Source organism: Phodopus roborovskii, unplaced genomic scaffold (genome assembly GCF_943737965.1).
Source record: "Phodopus roborovskii unplaced genomic scaffold, PHOROB, whole genome shotgun sequence".
Lineage (NCBI taxonomy): Eukaryota > Metazoa > Chordata > Mammalia > Rodentia > Cricetidae > Phodopus > Phodopus roborovskii.
The window spans coordinates 19438341-19455731 of NW_026126418.1; the positions used below are offsets into that span (position 1 = coordinate 19438341).

Below are 17391 nucleotides of genomic sequence, written 5' to 3' on the forward strand. Positions count from 1 at the left end.
AAGAAGATATGGCACATCTACACAATAATACTACTCTGCAGAAAAAAAAGTAATGGAATCTTGAAATTCGCAGGCAAGTGGATAGCACTTGAAGAAACCATCCTGAATGAGATAACCGAGTCACAAAAAAGAGAAACATTGTATGTACTCACTCATGTATGGATTTTAGACCTAGAGCTGTGGATCACCAGCCTATAATTCACACCACCAGGAGAACTAGGATGCAAGGTGTATTCTAAGAGATTCGCATAAAGTCCCTCAAAGAAGGGAGAAGGGACAATTCCCCCAGAGCACATGGGAAGTGGGGGTGTGCAGTGAGAGAGAAGTAGGAGAAAGAGAAAGGGATGAGAGGAAAGCAGGTGAGACTAGGATGATTGAGTCAGGGTAGGAATAGATGACAGAAGAGAGAGAGAGTGAGAGAGGGACAGAGGGAGAGAGAGACAGAGAGAGAGAGAGACAGAGAGAGATGGAGAGAAAGAGGCAGAGAGATACAACAAACATAAAAGAGGGAGCCATTATTGTTTTGAAGAGAAACTGAACCAATAGAAAGGTCTAGAGACCTACAAATCTGCCTCCATCTAACAATGTGAGCAACAGTGGAAAGTCTACCATAAATGCCCTTCCCAGATAGTGAGATCAACAACTGACTTATCCACCATAAAGGAGCCCTCATTTGGTACCTGTTTTCAACAGAAGCAAACACCCATAACTGAACACTGAGTCTAACTAGAATCCAGATGCAGACAAAAAGGAGGACAAGACCAGGTTGCAGGGACACATAGAGACAGCTGACCTGATTAGAGTGTAGCTAACGCCCCCCCCCCCCAGATTGATAGCTGGGAATCCAGCATGGGACTGACTCAGGCCTCCCTGAATATGGTCTCAGCTAGAAGGACTGAGCATTCTAAGGGGCCTCAGTCAGTGGAACCATGATGTATTCCTGGTGCACCAATGGACCTTGCAGACACATCCCCCATGGAGGGATATATACTGCCCTACCTAGAGACAGGAGAGAAGTCCTACTCCTTAGTTCAAATGCCTTGACAGATTTGCATGACTCTACCTGGATGGCATTGCCCTATATGTGGAATTGGGGTGGGGGAAGTGAGAGGATGGTCTTCAGGGTGCATTGAGGGGCAGAGAGGGTAAGAGGGAGGGAGGGAAGAAGGGAAGGAGAGGAAACTGGGATCGACATGTAAAATAAAAAATAAATAATTCTAAAAAATCCTTTGATGATGAGCTGTATGAAATTACCTTTTAGAAATTGTGACCATATGGAAAGTTTAATTATTTTTATTTTTGTAAAATAAAAGAGTAGGTTGTATGTCATATTAAAGACCTTATAAGAAAATAAAATTTCCGTGTATAATTTTCCTATATAGTCAGTAATTGACCTAATAGCAAGGTTTCCTAACTTATAATAAAAAGCAAATTAAATATAAAATTGAGTTAATTCTGATTGCATCTAGATTTTTCAGAATATATAATTTTTGAAACATCAAAAACCTTTAATAGTTTCAGAAGTGCATGAATTTGTAGGCCTTTATGTTAGGTCAAATTATGAGTAAATTGCTCTCAGATTTCCCATAGAATTAATATAATCCCAAAGACTACTAAATAGTATCTAAAAAAATAGGATGTATCTTCATCATATTGTCTGTAGTCTCAAATAGCTTCCATCAGAGTATAGTGGATTCTACCCATGTAGGACCCTGCCATTTTTATGCCTATGAGTAGCAGCGTTCATACATATTGTGAATGTATAAGAATCCATTTGATTGTTTAAACTATCAAAAATATGATCTCCCATTCATGCATAAAACTATCTCCCAAAAGTTGTCTAGTGTATCTTACATTAAAAACACTAACAACATTTCTCTTTTGTAAAGAATTATTTCTCTTTTGGATTTTATTACACTGCTGTGAATCACAAAGTCGGATGCATCTGTTGTCACCTGATACTGGGCAACTAAAAGCAATCCTATAAAAAGAAATAATAGTTACATCTATTTGTAACTTTATTATTCAGCTACTCAAATCCTTTCTTAAGAATGCCTCTCTAATGAGAAGCAAAATTATACATTCAACATCTTCTACTTTGGATCACAGTGGCTGTAACTCGAGCCTCGCCAAATCCTTTTAATTCTAAAGCAATAGTTATTTTTTTACTACAAAAACTAATCCATGTAGCTATGATGTGATTACTGAAGCAACAATATTTATTTTTCTTTCCTTTTTTTTAATTGTAATATAATTACAACACTTCTTACATTCCTTCCTCATTCCATATTCTTCCTTTAGCTTTCTCAAACCCATTGCCTCTTTTTAGCATTGTTAATTCATCTTTATATGTATTTACATATATTCAAAAATATAACCTGCTCAGTCACTATAATGTTTTTAGTATGCTTTTAAGGCTAACATTTTGATATTGGATAATCAATTGGTATGTTAACTGGGAAGACCATTTGTCCCACTCTATGTATTTCTTAGTTCTCTGCAGTTCTTTTTGAAGGGCTAAGACCTTGGAAGCTTTCTATTATGTAAGGGTCTATAGTCAGGGTGACCTCTTTTTCCTGTAGTAAGATGTTTAGTAACTAAGAACTGAAGGCTGACACAGTTTCTCAGTACTAGAGATATTTTCCTCATTGTCCCTGTATGAGAAATGCTATAAAAATATAGGGGTTTAGCCTTTCATGTCTAGTTATGTATACATTCTCAGCTCAAATGAGACTGATTTTATACAAGCCTTTTAATGTACAGCTAAGTAGCATTTAACTAATAGATTTCATTACATGGCTCACAATGATGATTGCAAAGATTTTGTCATAATTATGGTTTAAGGCAATGGAAATCTGGAATCCAGGGGACCTGGCTTTTAGAATGTAGAGTCCAACCAGATTTTTGGTACCTTTCTCTTCTCTAAAGTAAAGATTTCCTATTACTGATAAATAATATTATCTCTATTTGTGAGAAGCATATTATTAAAGTGTTTTTAAAAGAACTAACAAACTAAAATAAACATGAATGAAAGGTATTCACAAATAGAAATTCTATTAAAATAACATCCTAGAAAGTAGAACCCTCTAGAAATATTTTCTGCACAAAAATTCCCAATACAAAACAAAGTAATTATCAAAAATTTCATTTAAGATATATAATTTATTTGTTCTATGTGGTTGTATGTTTGCTTGAATAAAGTTTTTAGAATAACATGAATGGAAGAGTCCACAGAGTCCAGAGGAGGCCTCCAGATCTTCCAAGTAGGTCTTCTGCAGGAGAAATCAATACTCCAAACCACAGTTGATCTACCATTTCACATGCAGTTTATGAACATTTTGAAAAATACTTATTTAATATTGCAGATTAAAAATGTATTTTATATGTGTAGATTTTTTATAACTTTATTTTTATTATTTTTATTAATTTGTCTTATTTTACATATCTAATCAAGTTCCCTCTCCCTACTGCCCACCCTTCCACTTACCCTCTCACCCTCCCATGCCCCTCCCCAACAACCTTCCCATCTCACTCCCCCTCCCCCATTCTACAGGGAGGGTGATGCAGTCCAGAGGGATCAACAAATTCTTCTGTCACGTAATTTGAAGTAAGGACTAGGACCTCCATCCTGCCTCTAGGTTAGTGGAGTAACCTTCCATGTGGAATGTGCTCCCAAAGTCCTTTCATGCACCAGGGATGCATCCTGGTTGCAATGTCAGAGGTAACTTAGACTGTTCAGGCCTTCTAACTGAAACCCATGTTCAGGGGATGTGAGTTGGTGTGATGCTGGTTTCCCAGCTATCAGGGGGTCTGTTGTTCTGGTTAGCTGTCTCAGTAGGTTTCTGTAGCCTGGTCTTGTCATCATTTTCTTATCAATCCTCCCTCTCTAGATCTAGATTCAAGTTCAGCTCAGTGTTTAGCTGTGGGTGTCTGCTTGTTCCCATCAGCTACTAGATGAGGGCTCTGTGATGGTAGATAAGTTAGTCATCAATTTCATTATCAGGGAATGGCATTTAAGGTAGCCTTTCAACTGTTGCTCAGATTGTCAGTTGGGTTCATCCTTGTGGGCCTCTGTTTATTTCCCTAGAGTCAGTTTTCTCTTCTAACCTTTAATGGCTTCCTCTTTTATGGTGTCTCTCTCTCTGCCTCTCTCTTTCTCTCTCTCTCTCTGTCTGTCTCTGTCTCTCTCCTTTTGTCTACTCCTCCCCTGACCTAGTCCCACATGCTTTCCTTTCCTCCCCTTCCCTTTCTCCTAGCTCTCTCTCCACTCACTGCCTCCCCACTCCCAATATGCTCAGATCTTGTTCCTTTCCCCTTCTGTGAGGGACCTTGTATGAATCTCTTAGAATCCTCCTTGTATGCTAGTTTCTCTGGCAGTGTGAATTATAGGCTGGTGATCCTTTGCTCTATGTCCAAAATCCATGAGTAAGTACATATCATGTTCCTCTTTTTGTGACTGGGTCACCTCACTCAGTATGGTTTCTTCAAGTTCTAACCATTTGCCTGTGAATTTCAAGATTCCATTGTTTTTTTTTTTTTTTCCACAGAGAAGTATTCCTTGTGTAAATGTGTCACATCTTATTTATCAAATCTTCAGTTGAAGGGCATCTAGGTTGCTTCCAGGTTCTTGTTATTAAAATAATGGTGCTATTACATAGTTGAACAGATGTCCTTGTTGCATGAATGAGGATCATTTGGGTATATGCCTAAGTGTGGAATTGCTGGTTCCTGTGTTAGACTGATTCCCATTTTCCTGAGAAACTGCCATGCTGATCTCCAAAATGGCTGTATGAGTTTGCATTCTCACCAGCAGTGGAGGAGAGTTATCCTTTCTCCACATCCTCTCCAGCATAAGTTGTCATTGGTGTTTCTAATTTTAGCCATTCTGGAAGGAGTAAGATGAATCTCAGTTGTTTTGATTTGCATTTCACTGATAGCTAAGGATGTTGAGCACTTTCTTAAGTGTTTTTCAGCCTTTTAGATTTCCTCTATTGAGAATTCTCTCTTTACTTCCTTACCCCATTTTTAATAGGATTATTTGGTGTTTTTGAGACTTGCTTCTTGAAGTCTTTGTGTATTACGGAGATCAGCTCTCTGTCAGATATAGGGTTGACGAAGATCTTTTCCCAGTGTGTGTGCTGCCGTTTTGTCTTGTCAATTGTGTCCTTTGCCTTACAGAAGCTTCTCAGTTTGAGGACGTTCCATTTATTAATTGTCCATCGCAGAGTCTGTGCTACTTCTGTTATGTTCAGGAAGCAGTCTCATACCAATTTTCCAAGGATACCTCCCACTTACTCTTCCAAGAGTTTCACTGTGGCTGAATTTATGTTGAGGTCTTTGATGCATTTGGACTTGAGTTTTGTGCATGGCAATAGACATGGGTCCATCTGCAGCCTTCTATAAACTGTAATGGAGCTATGCCAGCACCATTTGCTGAAGATGCTTTCCTCCTACCATTTTATACTTTTAACTTTTTGTCAAAAATCAGGTGTTCGTAGGTGAATGGGTTTTAGCACGATTTCTAATTTGAGTCTATTGGTCCACCTGTCTATTTTTGTACCAATTAGGTGTTTGATTATTATGTGTAGAGAGGTCTTTTTTGATTGGTTCATTCTATTTGGTGTTTGATATTCTTCTTGTACTTTCATGGGCATGTTCTTCTTAGATTGAGAAAGTTTTCTTCAATGATTTTTTTTGTATATTTTCTGCATCTTTGAGCTGGGCTTACTAACCTTCCTCTATGCCTATTATTCTTAGATTTGGTCTTTCCATGTTTTCGCAGTTTTCCAGGATGTTTTGTGTTAAGGATTTGTTGAATTTACTATTTTCTGTGGTCAATGAATTTATTTCCTCTAGTTTATCTTCAGTGCCTGATATACTCTCTTCCATCTCTTGTATACTGTTGGTGGTGCTTGTGACCTTAGTTTCCTATCTTTTTCCCAGTTTTTCTATTCCCAGCATTCCTTCAGCTTGTGTTTTCTTTATTGTCTCTATTTCAGTTTTCAAGTCTTGAATTGTTTCCTTCACCTGTTTGGTTTTTCTTGGCAATTACTTACTTTATTTAAGAGATTTGTTCATTTCTTCCAATTTTTTGTTTTTTGTTTTTTTTCTTCCATTTCTTTAAGGGATTTTCTCACATTGTCTTTGATGGCCTCTCTGATTTTTATGAAAATATTTTTTTAATTCATTCTCTTCTGCTACATCTACTTTGGTGTGTGCAGCTCTTGGTGTAGAGGCCCTAGATTCTGGTAGTGTCATGCATTTCTTTCTATTGTTAGGTTTTTTTTTTGTGTGTGTGTATGTGTGTTGCCATCTTCCCATAATTTTTTCCAGGGGGTTCAGTTGGGGTCTCTCTCTCTCTCTCTCTCTATGGTACTCCCCCAGTGGGCTTAGTTGAGTCATAAGTTCGATGTCTGTAGCTCTTGGTGGCCCAAGCTCTTTAGGTGGTCCCTCCTCAGGCAGGAACCCTGTGATGGGGGTCAAAATTCAGGCTCCAGTAGAGGCATGGTAAAGGGGGTCAAAGACTCAGGAGGCAGAGAGTCAGGATGGTCCCATGGGGATATGCTGATCTCTGGCTGGGGGCTGGAGTTCCAGCAGAGGACCATTGGTGGGGTCAGAGATCAGGCTGGTGGGGGATTCAGGGTGGCACCCATGGAAAGGGTACATTTGATTAGAAAGGTGATGCCTGTCTTTGAAGTTGAGGTATGTTTCTTGTGTGCAGCAAAAGGATGGATTCTGTCTCTATCTCCATTCCTTTGCCTGTGTGTTTTATAGGCAAGATGAGACATTTAATAGTGAGGGATATTAATGACCAGTGAGTGTTAATTCTTGCTTGTGTTGGATTTGATGTTAGTGATGGTATTGTGTGTGCATTTTGCCCCATTTTTCTTTTGGCTGTTGGTGAAGTGGGATTATCTATTGCCTTTGTGTTTGTGGGTGTAGTTAATTTCCTTGGATTAGTGTAGGGCTGGATTAATTGATGTGTATTGTTTAAATCTGTTTTTTTTTTTTATGGAATATCTTGGTTTCTCTATCAATAGTAATTGAAAGGTTTCCTGGGTATGATATTATCAGCTGGAATTCATGATCTCTTAGTAGTGATGGCAGAATATATATTCAGGAACTTATGGCCTTCAGAGTTTCCACAGAGAACTCATGTGTGATTCTGATAGGTAAAATATGGAACTCTTCTAGAATTTTGTGTCATTCTTGCACAGGTGCCATGCAAATCTTTGTATTCTTCCAGTTTTAGTATATTGCTGCAGAAGTGAGCACTACCTATATATTTTTAAAACATCTTGACTTAATATTTTACATCTGAAGCTATGTTGCTTTGGAGAATAAATTATGCTTTTATTGCCACAGGAAATGAAATGCTGTATTTTCAGTCTGAATTTTAAAAAAATCAGGTTTGCTAAAGATTGATCCCCTGATGTCCTGACTACACAAGACATTCAAATATGGTATTTTGTTTTATGTTTGGCTGATTTATGTACAATGCATGGTCTGAACTTGTATCAATGCAGATATGTATATTACCTTTAAAAGTTTATGTACATCCAGATCAAGGAGACAAAACACCAATGAAAATGAATAATGCAGGTGATCCAGAATTTCAAAATGTCTCTGCTACAGTTTGCTTAGAATTCTCTACCCAGAAAAGCTTCAAGGCTCCTGGCTGAACTGTTACAGACTCAAAGACTACTCCATTCAGTACCTGATAATAATCTTATATTTTCTCAGAGTCCTCAAAGATAACAATGCCCACAAATAACAGGAAGAAGTCTAGAGAACTATGCCCAATTTCCAAAAACCTGGGTTATGGATATTTGTTATTGTTTAAGGGGGTTTTCTTACAAGATGTTATTGGCAATTCTCAGAAAGAAAAAGCTAAACAAAGGAGATTAGATTCAGGGATCACTTTCTAAAAAGGAAAAAATTGGGATATAGAAATCATTTCCTAAAGGATAGATTATTGTATAACTTTTAAATCAAAAGAGCAGCTACTAGTCTTAAATATTTTACATCAGTATTTATTTTTGTATACTGATAAAAATTTAAAATTGATTTTGTTACACAGTATGTATGTTTCTACTCTTGTATATCATATTCATGCATCTCATTTAAAAATTACAATATAATTTAAATATAGATTAATAGACACCTATAATAGTCAAACTTATAGTCATGGTAGGTATGATTTCAAGGTTATAAATGGATATATTTGATAGATATATGGTCTTAAAACACTTCCAAGGCCTATAGAATATGGCACTTAATTTTTAATAACTTAAGGCTTTTCATGAATGTGAGACATGTCTGTTCTTGGTAGCAACACTCTACTTCAGAGAAGATGATAGTCATCAAAGAAACTTGGTATGGAGTTTGTTTTCTTATGGCAAAATCTAGCCATGTGGGCAAAGAAACTGCCCTTGCTTTAATTGCTGATAGTTACTGTTCAAACAGGACCAGCAGGTCTCAAGGAAGGTGACTGTTAAATTCGCCAAAAAAAGATATAATAATTCTTCAAAATTCCCTACGCCGAAGTATAGTACATCAAATGTGGTAAACCTGTAGGCCAGAGTTGGATGCCCCAAAGCTGTAAATGTACTTTGGATGCATGTCCAGGCAGGCTGAGATCCCTATCATTAGGTAACATTTTATCCTTCTGGGGTCTTTGATGGAGCTGATGACTGGATAAATAAAGTTACAGTCTTCATTAATTATGATAGACAGTAAATAAAGTACAGAAGTTTAGAGACATAAAGGTAAAATACATAATAAAATATTTATTTTCTCTAATTTCACAAAATACAAATAGACTACATGTAATTAAAATTCTTACTTGATGATTCTTTTTGTTGTATATAATTTTACTATGTTAAAACCATCCTTTTTTATTACATGAAAAGTGGGAAATGCTGTGGGATAATTCCTTTGTACACTGAAAAGTTTTGTCACTGTATTTAGTTTAATATTCAAACTGACTAGCCAATAGCTGAACAGAATAAGAACATGAAAATGAAAATGCTTTGAAGGAGTCACCAGCCAGATGCAGAACAAGCCAGACATGTGAAATGGAATAGAAGTAAAAGACATGAACCTTGGAGCAACGCATCGTTTAATAGAAATGGTTTAAGTTGTAAGAGTTACTTAGTAACAAGCCTGAGCTACTGGCTGAGCATTTATAATTAATATAAATTCTCCATGTTGGTTATTTGGAAGCAGGCAGTCAGGACAGGAAATCTCCATATACAGTCTCATGTCAGTTTCAAAATAGAAAGTCTAATGTCTCTTCTGCCAAGAGATCTTTTAGACAAAATAGCATTGTTTGAAGTTTTAACATTGTATTTATCACTAGTGTGTGTGTGTGTGTGTGTGTGTGTGTGTTTGTGTGTGTGTGTGTGTGTGTGTGTGTGTGTGTAAAGAGAGAGAGAGAGATCAAAAGATGATTTTCAGAAATGTTTTCTCTGTCCATCATGTCTTCTTGCTTGTTTAGGCTTGTCTGGCAAGTGGATTTATATAATAAGTGATCTGGCCCATCCAATTCCAACAATTGAAAAAAACTAGTAATTTTATGATGTTCCCTATAATAATAAATCTAATAGATCTCTATGTCAATTAGTGCCCAACCTCAAGGCAATTCATTAAGTATTCAAATGCTTTAGGGATAGTCGTCAAATTGCTTGCAACCCCAAAGGGAGGATATCTGAAGTCAAATAAAAATCTATAAATTGTCCTAAAAATATAGTTATAAGAAATGCATGAGAGAATAAAGTGATTGTTTTCATTCCAATAAAAAAGTGGAAGGTTTGATAAGATACTCTTTTTTGCTATTATCTACAGCAGTGGTCACATGTACTCTGGATTTTAAATCTAAGGTAAGATTTTATTTCTGATTCATTATCTATGATTCATTCTTATTCTACCAAATGCCTGAGGATTCTTTCTTTCATCATATTTATTCTCCGACATTTAAAGATTAAATATTTAAGCTGTGTATTGGTGCTTAGAATGTATATATTGTAGAAATATATTTTAATCTACAGATTTGAAAAGTAAGTGGAAATCAAAGTTGAGTAATTGGAAAATAATATTTTGGAGAGAAAAATTGAAATTATATATTTTTACTTTAAGTATTTAAATGACTCAGACTCTTCTTGTCATGTTAATGAAAAGATGAAAGAAATTCACTATAATTTGCTTATAAAGCAAGGAGAATTTATGCTTCATAAGGAGATACTGAAAAACTTGGTATTCTCTGGTCACTTTAAAGCACCCCTTTTATGATAACACTCACAATGTCTGTACTGTGGAATGTCATTGAATTTTACAAGTTATAGTATTAGCCACTCTGTAATGCTAACATAGCTTTAAAAAGGCAAGATGTTTTGTTATAAATAATATGAGAAAGTTGTTTGAAAGAGATACAGAATGGCTATCACATAACAAAAATCAAACAAATCATATTTCATTTGAGAAAAGAATATTTTCCTGTGATGATATTCATATATATGATTATATATTACATTAGCCTACACTATACATATTAATATGAATTAAAATTGCATGATCTCATTTATTTGGATGATGTACACATGTAGATGTTGGCCACTATAGCTTTTACTATAACTTGTGCTGTTTTCATTTAACTTTTTTTGACAATTGCTGTTCACAATTTGTATTCTATTTAATTTTCTTAGCTGAAAGTTAATTATATGCAGCTGTGTTATACTCCATAATTTCCAGGTTACTAAAATCATTGAGTTTTTTGTATTTGGTCATATGTTTGCTTATCTGCACAATGTGCTGTAATATATTTGGAGAAAATTTTCGTGGCAATGTACACTTATATACAGATATATGTATGTGATTGATGTATTTCATTCATTTTCTATGGTATTGTCCCCTTTAATACCAGTTTTAAACATAGTAGACATTCATAGAATTTCTCATAAAATGCTCAACCTACACAGTTTTTAATAATTATTTATTACTTTGTCCAAAGTACTTTATATGAGACTTAATTGCATAAAACCAATTTAAATAACCTGTTTTCCTCAGTCTTCTCAAAGGTACACATATTTTCTATGTTGTGGAACTATATATTTGATCATATTTATTATATTTAGATAAATATATTTCTGTTGCAATGGAAATGTCCACAATGGAATGATAATAATTTTATTACATATATACAAATATAAGTAACTTTAAAATACAATTAAAATTATAAACATAAGAAAAGCAATCGATAAACAACAGAATTTTGCTTTTCTGATTTTAGAGGACAATGAGAACCAGTGGGCAGTGCTCTGGGATAATTTGAAAGTCTGTGCCTTAATGAGCACTTTTGCACTTATTCATCATTCTATCACAGTAACAGAATTTAAGTCCTTCCACAGAAAATATACATGTAAATAAGCTCTTTCCTCCAAGTTTATTGGGGACTAAAGAGGAAATTCTAAAGGATGAAGCAAAAAGGTATAACAGGACTACATGGTAAGTTCTTATCTCAAAATAGTTCTAAGCAAATCATGATGTTCAGTAGCAGAGCTCTTGCTTAGCATGATGAAGGTCCCTGGTATAATTCCAAGTACATGCAAGCACAAACCAAGATCACTATAAATAAATACAATTGAATAGCAGGATCCTTTCATCCTCCTTCATCTTTCCAACATGATAAGGACTTCATGGCTTTCAACATAGGTAAAGAGGTGTACCCATATATAGCTTGTGCAAGGTAACCATTGAGTGTTTCACATATCACATACCATGCTGTACACTGTATTTATAGGAATACCATTACTTTTTGTTTATTCACAAAGACAGTTTAAATTGTTCTGTGTTGTAATATTTTGAATTTTCATATATGTTCAATATTTACAAGTGTTTAGAAATGTATAACACCTATACTTATAAAAACTGTCCTTTGAAATGATGATTTATATATGCATTTTCACAATTTGGTACGAAGAAAGCAGAGACTAAAATTATAGTGTACTTTGTGAAACTGGTTGTATTGATTGGCAATATTTCATGTTTGTGTAAACATATAAATCTAATATTTATTTTTAAATTTTGATTTATTTGTATCATCTACATCTGAATGTCTATCATGCTATCTTATCTACCTATTATACCAATCTGCTATCTTATTCCTTCCTTTCTTCTTTCCTTTTTATCTCTTTGTATCCATCCACCTTTCCTCCTATTTTTCTTCCTTGCTTCATTTTGATTTCCCTTGTTTGTTCCTTCTTTCCTTCCTCCTTTCTGTCCTTCCTCAATTTTTCCTCCTGTCTTTGAATTCATAATTAAAAAACAATGGATATTGCTTGTGGTTGGAAGTTGGATATGGAAGAATTCATTGTCAATAACATTTAACCTCAACATTTAAATGAATAAAGTATCTGAGACACTGAATGATTTTAACTAGAAAAGTACCTTATATGAGAAACAAAGCTCTCTCTGTCATTTATGTATGTATAGAGGATGTGCATTTATTCCAAATTGTTCCGTGTTAAACTTTGAATATACCATATTTAGAAGACATTTATCTTAGTAAATAGCTTGAAGGTAACAATGTCTCAAGTCTTTTGACTACAGGATTTTCTTTTTCATCCAAAAGAGAATCTAAAATACACCTGAATGGAGAAGGGGAATCTCACAGTGGTAACTGAATTCATTCTGAAAGGCATCACTAACCTTCCTGAACTGCAGGCCCCACTATTTGGATTGCTCCTCATTATCTATTTGATCTCTGCAGTGGGCAATTTGGGCATCATCATCCTCACCAAGGTGGACTCCAGGCTGCAAACACCCATGTACTTTTTTCTAAGACATCTGGCTCTCACTGATCTTGGATATTCTACAGCTGTGGGACCCAAATTGTTAGTTAACTTTGTTTCAGAACATAATTCAGTCTCCTATTATCTTTGTGCTACACAGCTAGCCTGCTTTCTCTTTTTTATTACTTGTGAACTTTTTATTCTCTCTGCCATGTCCTATGACCGCTATGTGGCTATATGTAACCCTTTGCTCTACATGGTTATCATGTCACAAAGAATATGTTGGGTACTGGTGGCAATTCCATATTTCTACAGTGTATTTGTGTCTCTAATAGTCACACTAAGGATATTCACTTTATCTTTTTGTGGCTACAACGTCATCAATCATTTTTTCTGTGATTGTATCCCATTGATATCTTTGCTTTGTTCAAATACACATGAGGTTGAATTGATAATTAGATTCTTTGCAACTTTTGATTTGATTTCCTCTCTTCTGGTTGTCCTTGTGTCTTACCTGCTTATCTTCATAGCCATTCTGAAGATGAAATCTCCTGAGGGAAGGCAAAAGGCTTTTTCAACCTGTGGGTCCCACTTGACTGTGGTTACTGTCTTCTATGGGACTTTGATATTTATGTATGTACAGCCCAAGTCCACTCAATCATTTGAGACTGATAATGTGTCTTCCATATTTTACACTCTTATTATTCCAATGTTGAATCCCTTGATCTATAGCTTGAGAAATAAAGATGTAAAAGATGCCATAGAAAGAACCTGGAAAAAGATAGTCAATATCTTTCCTTAAAAGTTGCATACAACAATAGCTACAAAAATATGCTTTGAATGTAAATCTACTGTTTTCTTCATAGCAAATATGTACAGGCTCAATACATATTTCATGTACATGAATCCTGATACTAATCCAACTTTATTCATTACAACTATATTATGGAAGAGAAGAAAATAAAAACAAACGCTCTTTGCTTCCTCTCGGGGAAGGTAAAATTTGCAATGAAAGTACTTGAGTACTGTCTGTAGAGGGTAATATTGGGTTGAGGGTCAATTGATGAGAAATATGTGTTACTGAGACCTATCATGCTTGGGAAAACCAAAGTGGCCTTGAATAGTTTGTGACATTTTTTGTCATTACAGTGAAAATTTCAAGCTCCATTATGTGCTCATATCTTTGCTTCTGCTTTCTGCAAATGCAGACTTTCTTCTTTAGGCTACAGTTCATATATGTGCATATCTTAAGATCAAAATTGTTTATGAAGTCAGAATTACTAATTGGAGTTCATGAGTAGAGTAATTCATGAAAAAAAGTTCAACTAATGCCCCCTCATGATAAATCTAAATGCATTCCCTATTCCGTCATTTATTCTGTCTTTTATATATGAAACTGCTCACCCTACATGCCATTCTGCAATTAAGAGAAACTGCAGCATCAGTACTTAAGTAACTTATGGCATGCCTGTGCAAAAGTGAATCCACCAGATACTATGTTTATCTAATGTATTCATGTTCTGCCTTTGGACTGATCATGATTTTGTACCAGTTTGAACTAGATTCTTACTGACGTTTTAGCACTATTGTTACTTGACTTCTTTAAATTCAGATAATTCTTATGTAAAACAGTATTTTTGTCACTAAGTTCTTCCATAAGATGTCCCTTATTAATTTGTGTGTTGCTTTTCTTCAGTCTGATATGTTGTGGTTTATCTTTAAACTTCATTCTGTCTTCTCACTGGGTATTTTAATAGCTTTTATTTGATAATTAACCTGGATGAAGCTAACAGAAGCACTCTTTCATTTTGAACTATAATTTGTCTAAAAAAGTAGGGTAAATTAAATATTCATTTACAAACTTGTCATGTCTTCTACATACTCAGCATCCATTACATCAAACCCTCTATGCTACTACAATTTATGATACAGTTTTTAATATTTATAATTCAGTATTTTATTTTCATCATAGTCATATTGATGTCTTTTGTTAGTATGCTATCATTCATTCCATAAAATCATTTTATTCACATACATTGGAGAAACTATTTACTGAAATAGTAAAAGAACATAGGTTTTATTTATTTTTATTTTTTTATTATATGATCATATCTACATCTCACTCCCTTCCTCCTTCCCTCACTTCCCATACCTTCAAATGACTTGTCAGATTTACATGACCACTTGGATGGCATAGCCCTATATGATGAGTGAGGGGGGGTATGGGAGGAGGGTGGTCAGAGTGCATGTGAGGGGGGAGAGAGAGTAAGAGGGAGGGAGAGATGGAGGGAGGAAGGGAAGCAGGGAGGTAAGGAGAGGGCACTGGAACCAACATGTAAAAAATAAATAAATAAATAAAAATTAATATAAGGTTAACTGCACAATTAAATAATAAACAATGAACAATTAAATAAAATAAAAAATTGGAAAAGGAATGAAGATATGTTTTTGACTAATAAAGTATATACAGATGGTATAGCCAATATTACTTCTTGTAAGTAACATATATGGCTTAACATCCAAATTTATAATGTTATTGCTGTTTGCTGTTTGAAAAATAATACTTACATATCATAAACCAATAGGTACCAAGAAGTTACTGCTCCCCTATGCATGATCATACATAGTTCCTTGCCAGATTCTTTAAGTCAGAGCTTGTGAATTCAAACAATTTTTTACTTTTTAGCCCTCTATTATTTATGTTTATATCTGCTATATATTGAATGATTATTTCATGTCTCTTATGTGACTAAACAGTATTTTTCAAAGCTGAGAATTAGGTCTGAGGTTAAGAGTATATGCTGCTCTTGAAGGAACCAAGGGATTAGTTCCCAACATCAATACAGTATCCACAAACCCTGGCAATCCCATTCCGGGGGACACGGTGCACTCTTATAGTCTGCAGTTGTCAGATACACATATGCTGGGTATACACACACCAAGGCAAGCATTCATATACTTAAATTATACATAAGCTGAAAAAGTGTTTTACTAAATTTACATTAATTTTAAGCAGCAACTAGAAGTATAACAGATAAACTCATTTCCCATACTGAATTCCTTCCACAATATCTCTTTTTATATAAGAAACCTCTCTTCACTAATATTTACAAGGTTCCCTTTTCAAAAGCCCAACATTTCATCATGATTATTGATGCTCATGGTGATGAAATCATAGACTGAAAATAACTGTCCATGTGTGTGCAAATGTACTCCTACATGCACTGTCAGATATCTACAATTCAACATGGAAAAATATAATTGGGAACAATTAATAAATGAAAGCCTTAAATGTTAGTGTTCTTCCATGGTGCACATAAAATATTGGAAGACAGATAAAGTTTCTTTTTAATTATTAAATTACATAATAAGCTTAAAATCCATACAGAATTAGACACATCTGTGTTTAAGGGAAAACCAAATACTATTGTTCTGCTAAAGAAAAGGATCAATAAAGTGACTCCTAATGACATTCTGTCATACTCATTGATCAATTCCCTGCTCACTCATAATCAGAGAATCTCCCTTTTGCTCTAGTTGGGAGCTAATGAAAACACTCACAAGTGGGCAACATGCAGATAGTGAAATATTTTGAAATACTCAGTAGTAACTGGGATTTCTTTAGCAAACTGCTCCCCTCGGGGCTTAAGGAGCTATGGAGAAGATGAGTCAGAAAAATTGTAAGAGCCAGAGAGGGTTGATGAGTATAAGGAGACTATGACTTCAAGACAGAACAGGATGTATACACATATGAACTCGCTGCAACTGCAAAAGCATGTTCAGTGCTTGCATGGTTCAAGTCAGACAGGTCCCAGTGATGAGAGAACTGAGTACACTCAACTCCTTATCCATTACCAAAAAGCTGTCTCCAATAGACATCTGTGTATGAAGAAAGAAAACAATTTTTTTTCCTAATGGAAACTTTTATCTAATAGGGATATTACCCACAATTAACGATAAGTTCCATGGCTAGCAGTAGATGGCAAACATAAGAGAAAATCAATATTGTATTTGTAGTTTTTTTTTTCACATATTGCTTTGCTTGATTTTTTTTTAAATCATCATTCTTTGCTTATGTATTATGAATTCAGTATTTTTATGCTCTCTCTCTTTCTCTCTCTCTCTCTCTCTCTCTCTCTGTGTGTGTCTGTGTGTGTGTGTGTGTGTGTGTGTGTGTATGTGTGTGTGTGTGTGTGTGTTTCTTAGGCTTTTTTTGCCATTTTTTGTGTTTCAAGCTTGCTTTATTTTTGCCTGTTTGTTTTTTAAAGGGAGAAAAAAAAAGATGGTTTTATTTGTTTGCCTGTTTTCTAAGGAAAGGGAGAAAAAAGACTTGGAGTTTTTGGGAGATGACATGGGGAGGATCTTGGGGAGCTTGAGAGAGGGAGAACAGTGTTCAGAATATATTTATGAAAAATAGTAAGTATATGTGTATGCATGTGCATACATATGTGTTTAGAGCTTCTGAATAATGACAAGAAGATTAAAAAGTGGACACAATTCCACTATACTTCTGAGTATAAAAATTATAGTTATACTGACAAAAGTTTGTAGATATACAGTAAGATTATAAATCATATCAGACTAAGTAAAACACAGTAAATGA

The 17391-nt window shown here is 34.9% G+C and overlaps 1 protein-coding gene and 1 pseudogene across 1 annotated transcript; one reads left to right on the plus strand and one right to left on the minus strand.

Annotated features, from left to right (window-relative positions):
• Positions 1 to 7173: 7173 nt before the first annotated feature.
• LOC127222896 (uncharacterized) lies at positions 7174 to 7274 on the minus strand (annotated as a pseudogene).
• A 5374-nt stretch (positions 7275 to 12648) lies between these two features.
• On the plus strand, positions 12649 to 13590 carry LOC127222053 (olfactory receptor 8K3). The gene has a single exon (XM_051183964.1). The coding sequence runs from the start codon at positions 12649 to 12651 to the stop codon at positions 13588 to 13590; it is 942 nt and encodes a 313-aa protein (XP_051039921.1).
• Positions 13591 to 17391: the final 3801 nt, after the last annotated feature.

What these genes read in the sequence shown, in the direction of transcription:
- LOC127222053 (XM_051183964.1), top strand. Translation starts at nt 12,649, where the DNA reads ATGGAGAAGGGGAATCTCACAGTGGTAACTGAATTCATTCTGAAAGGC.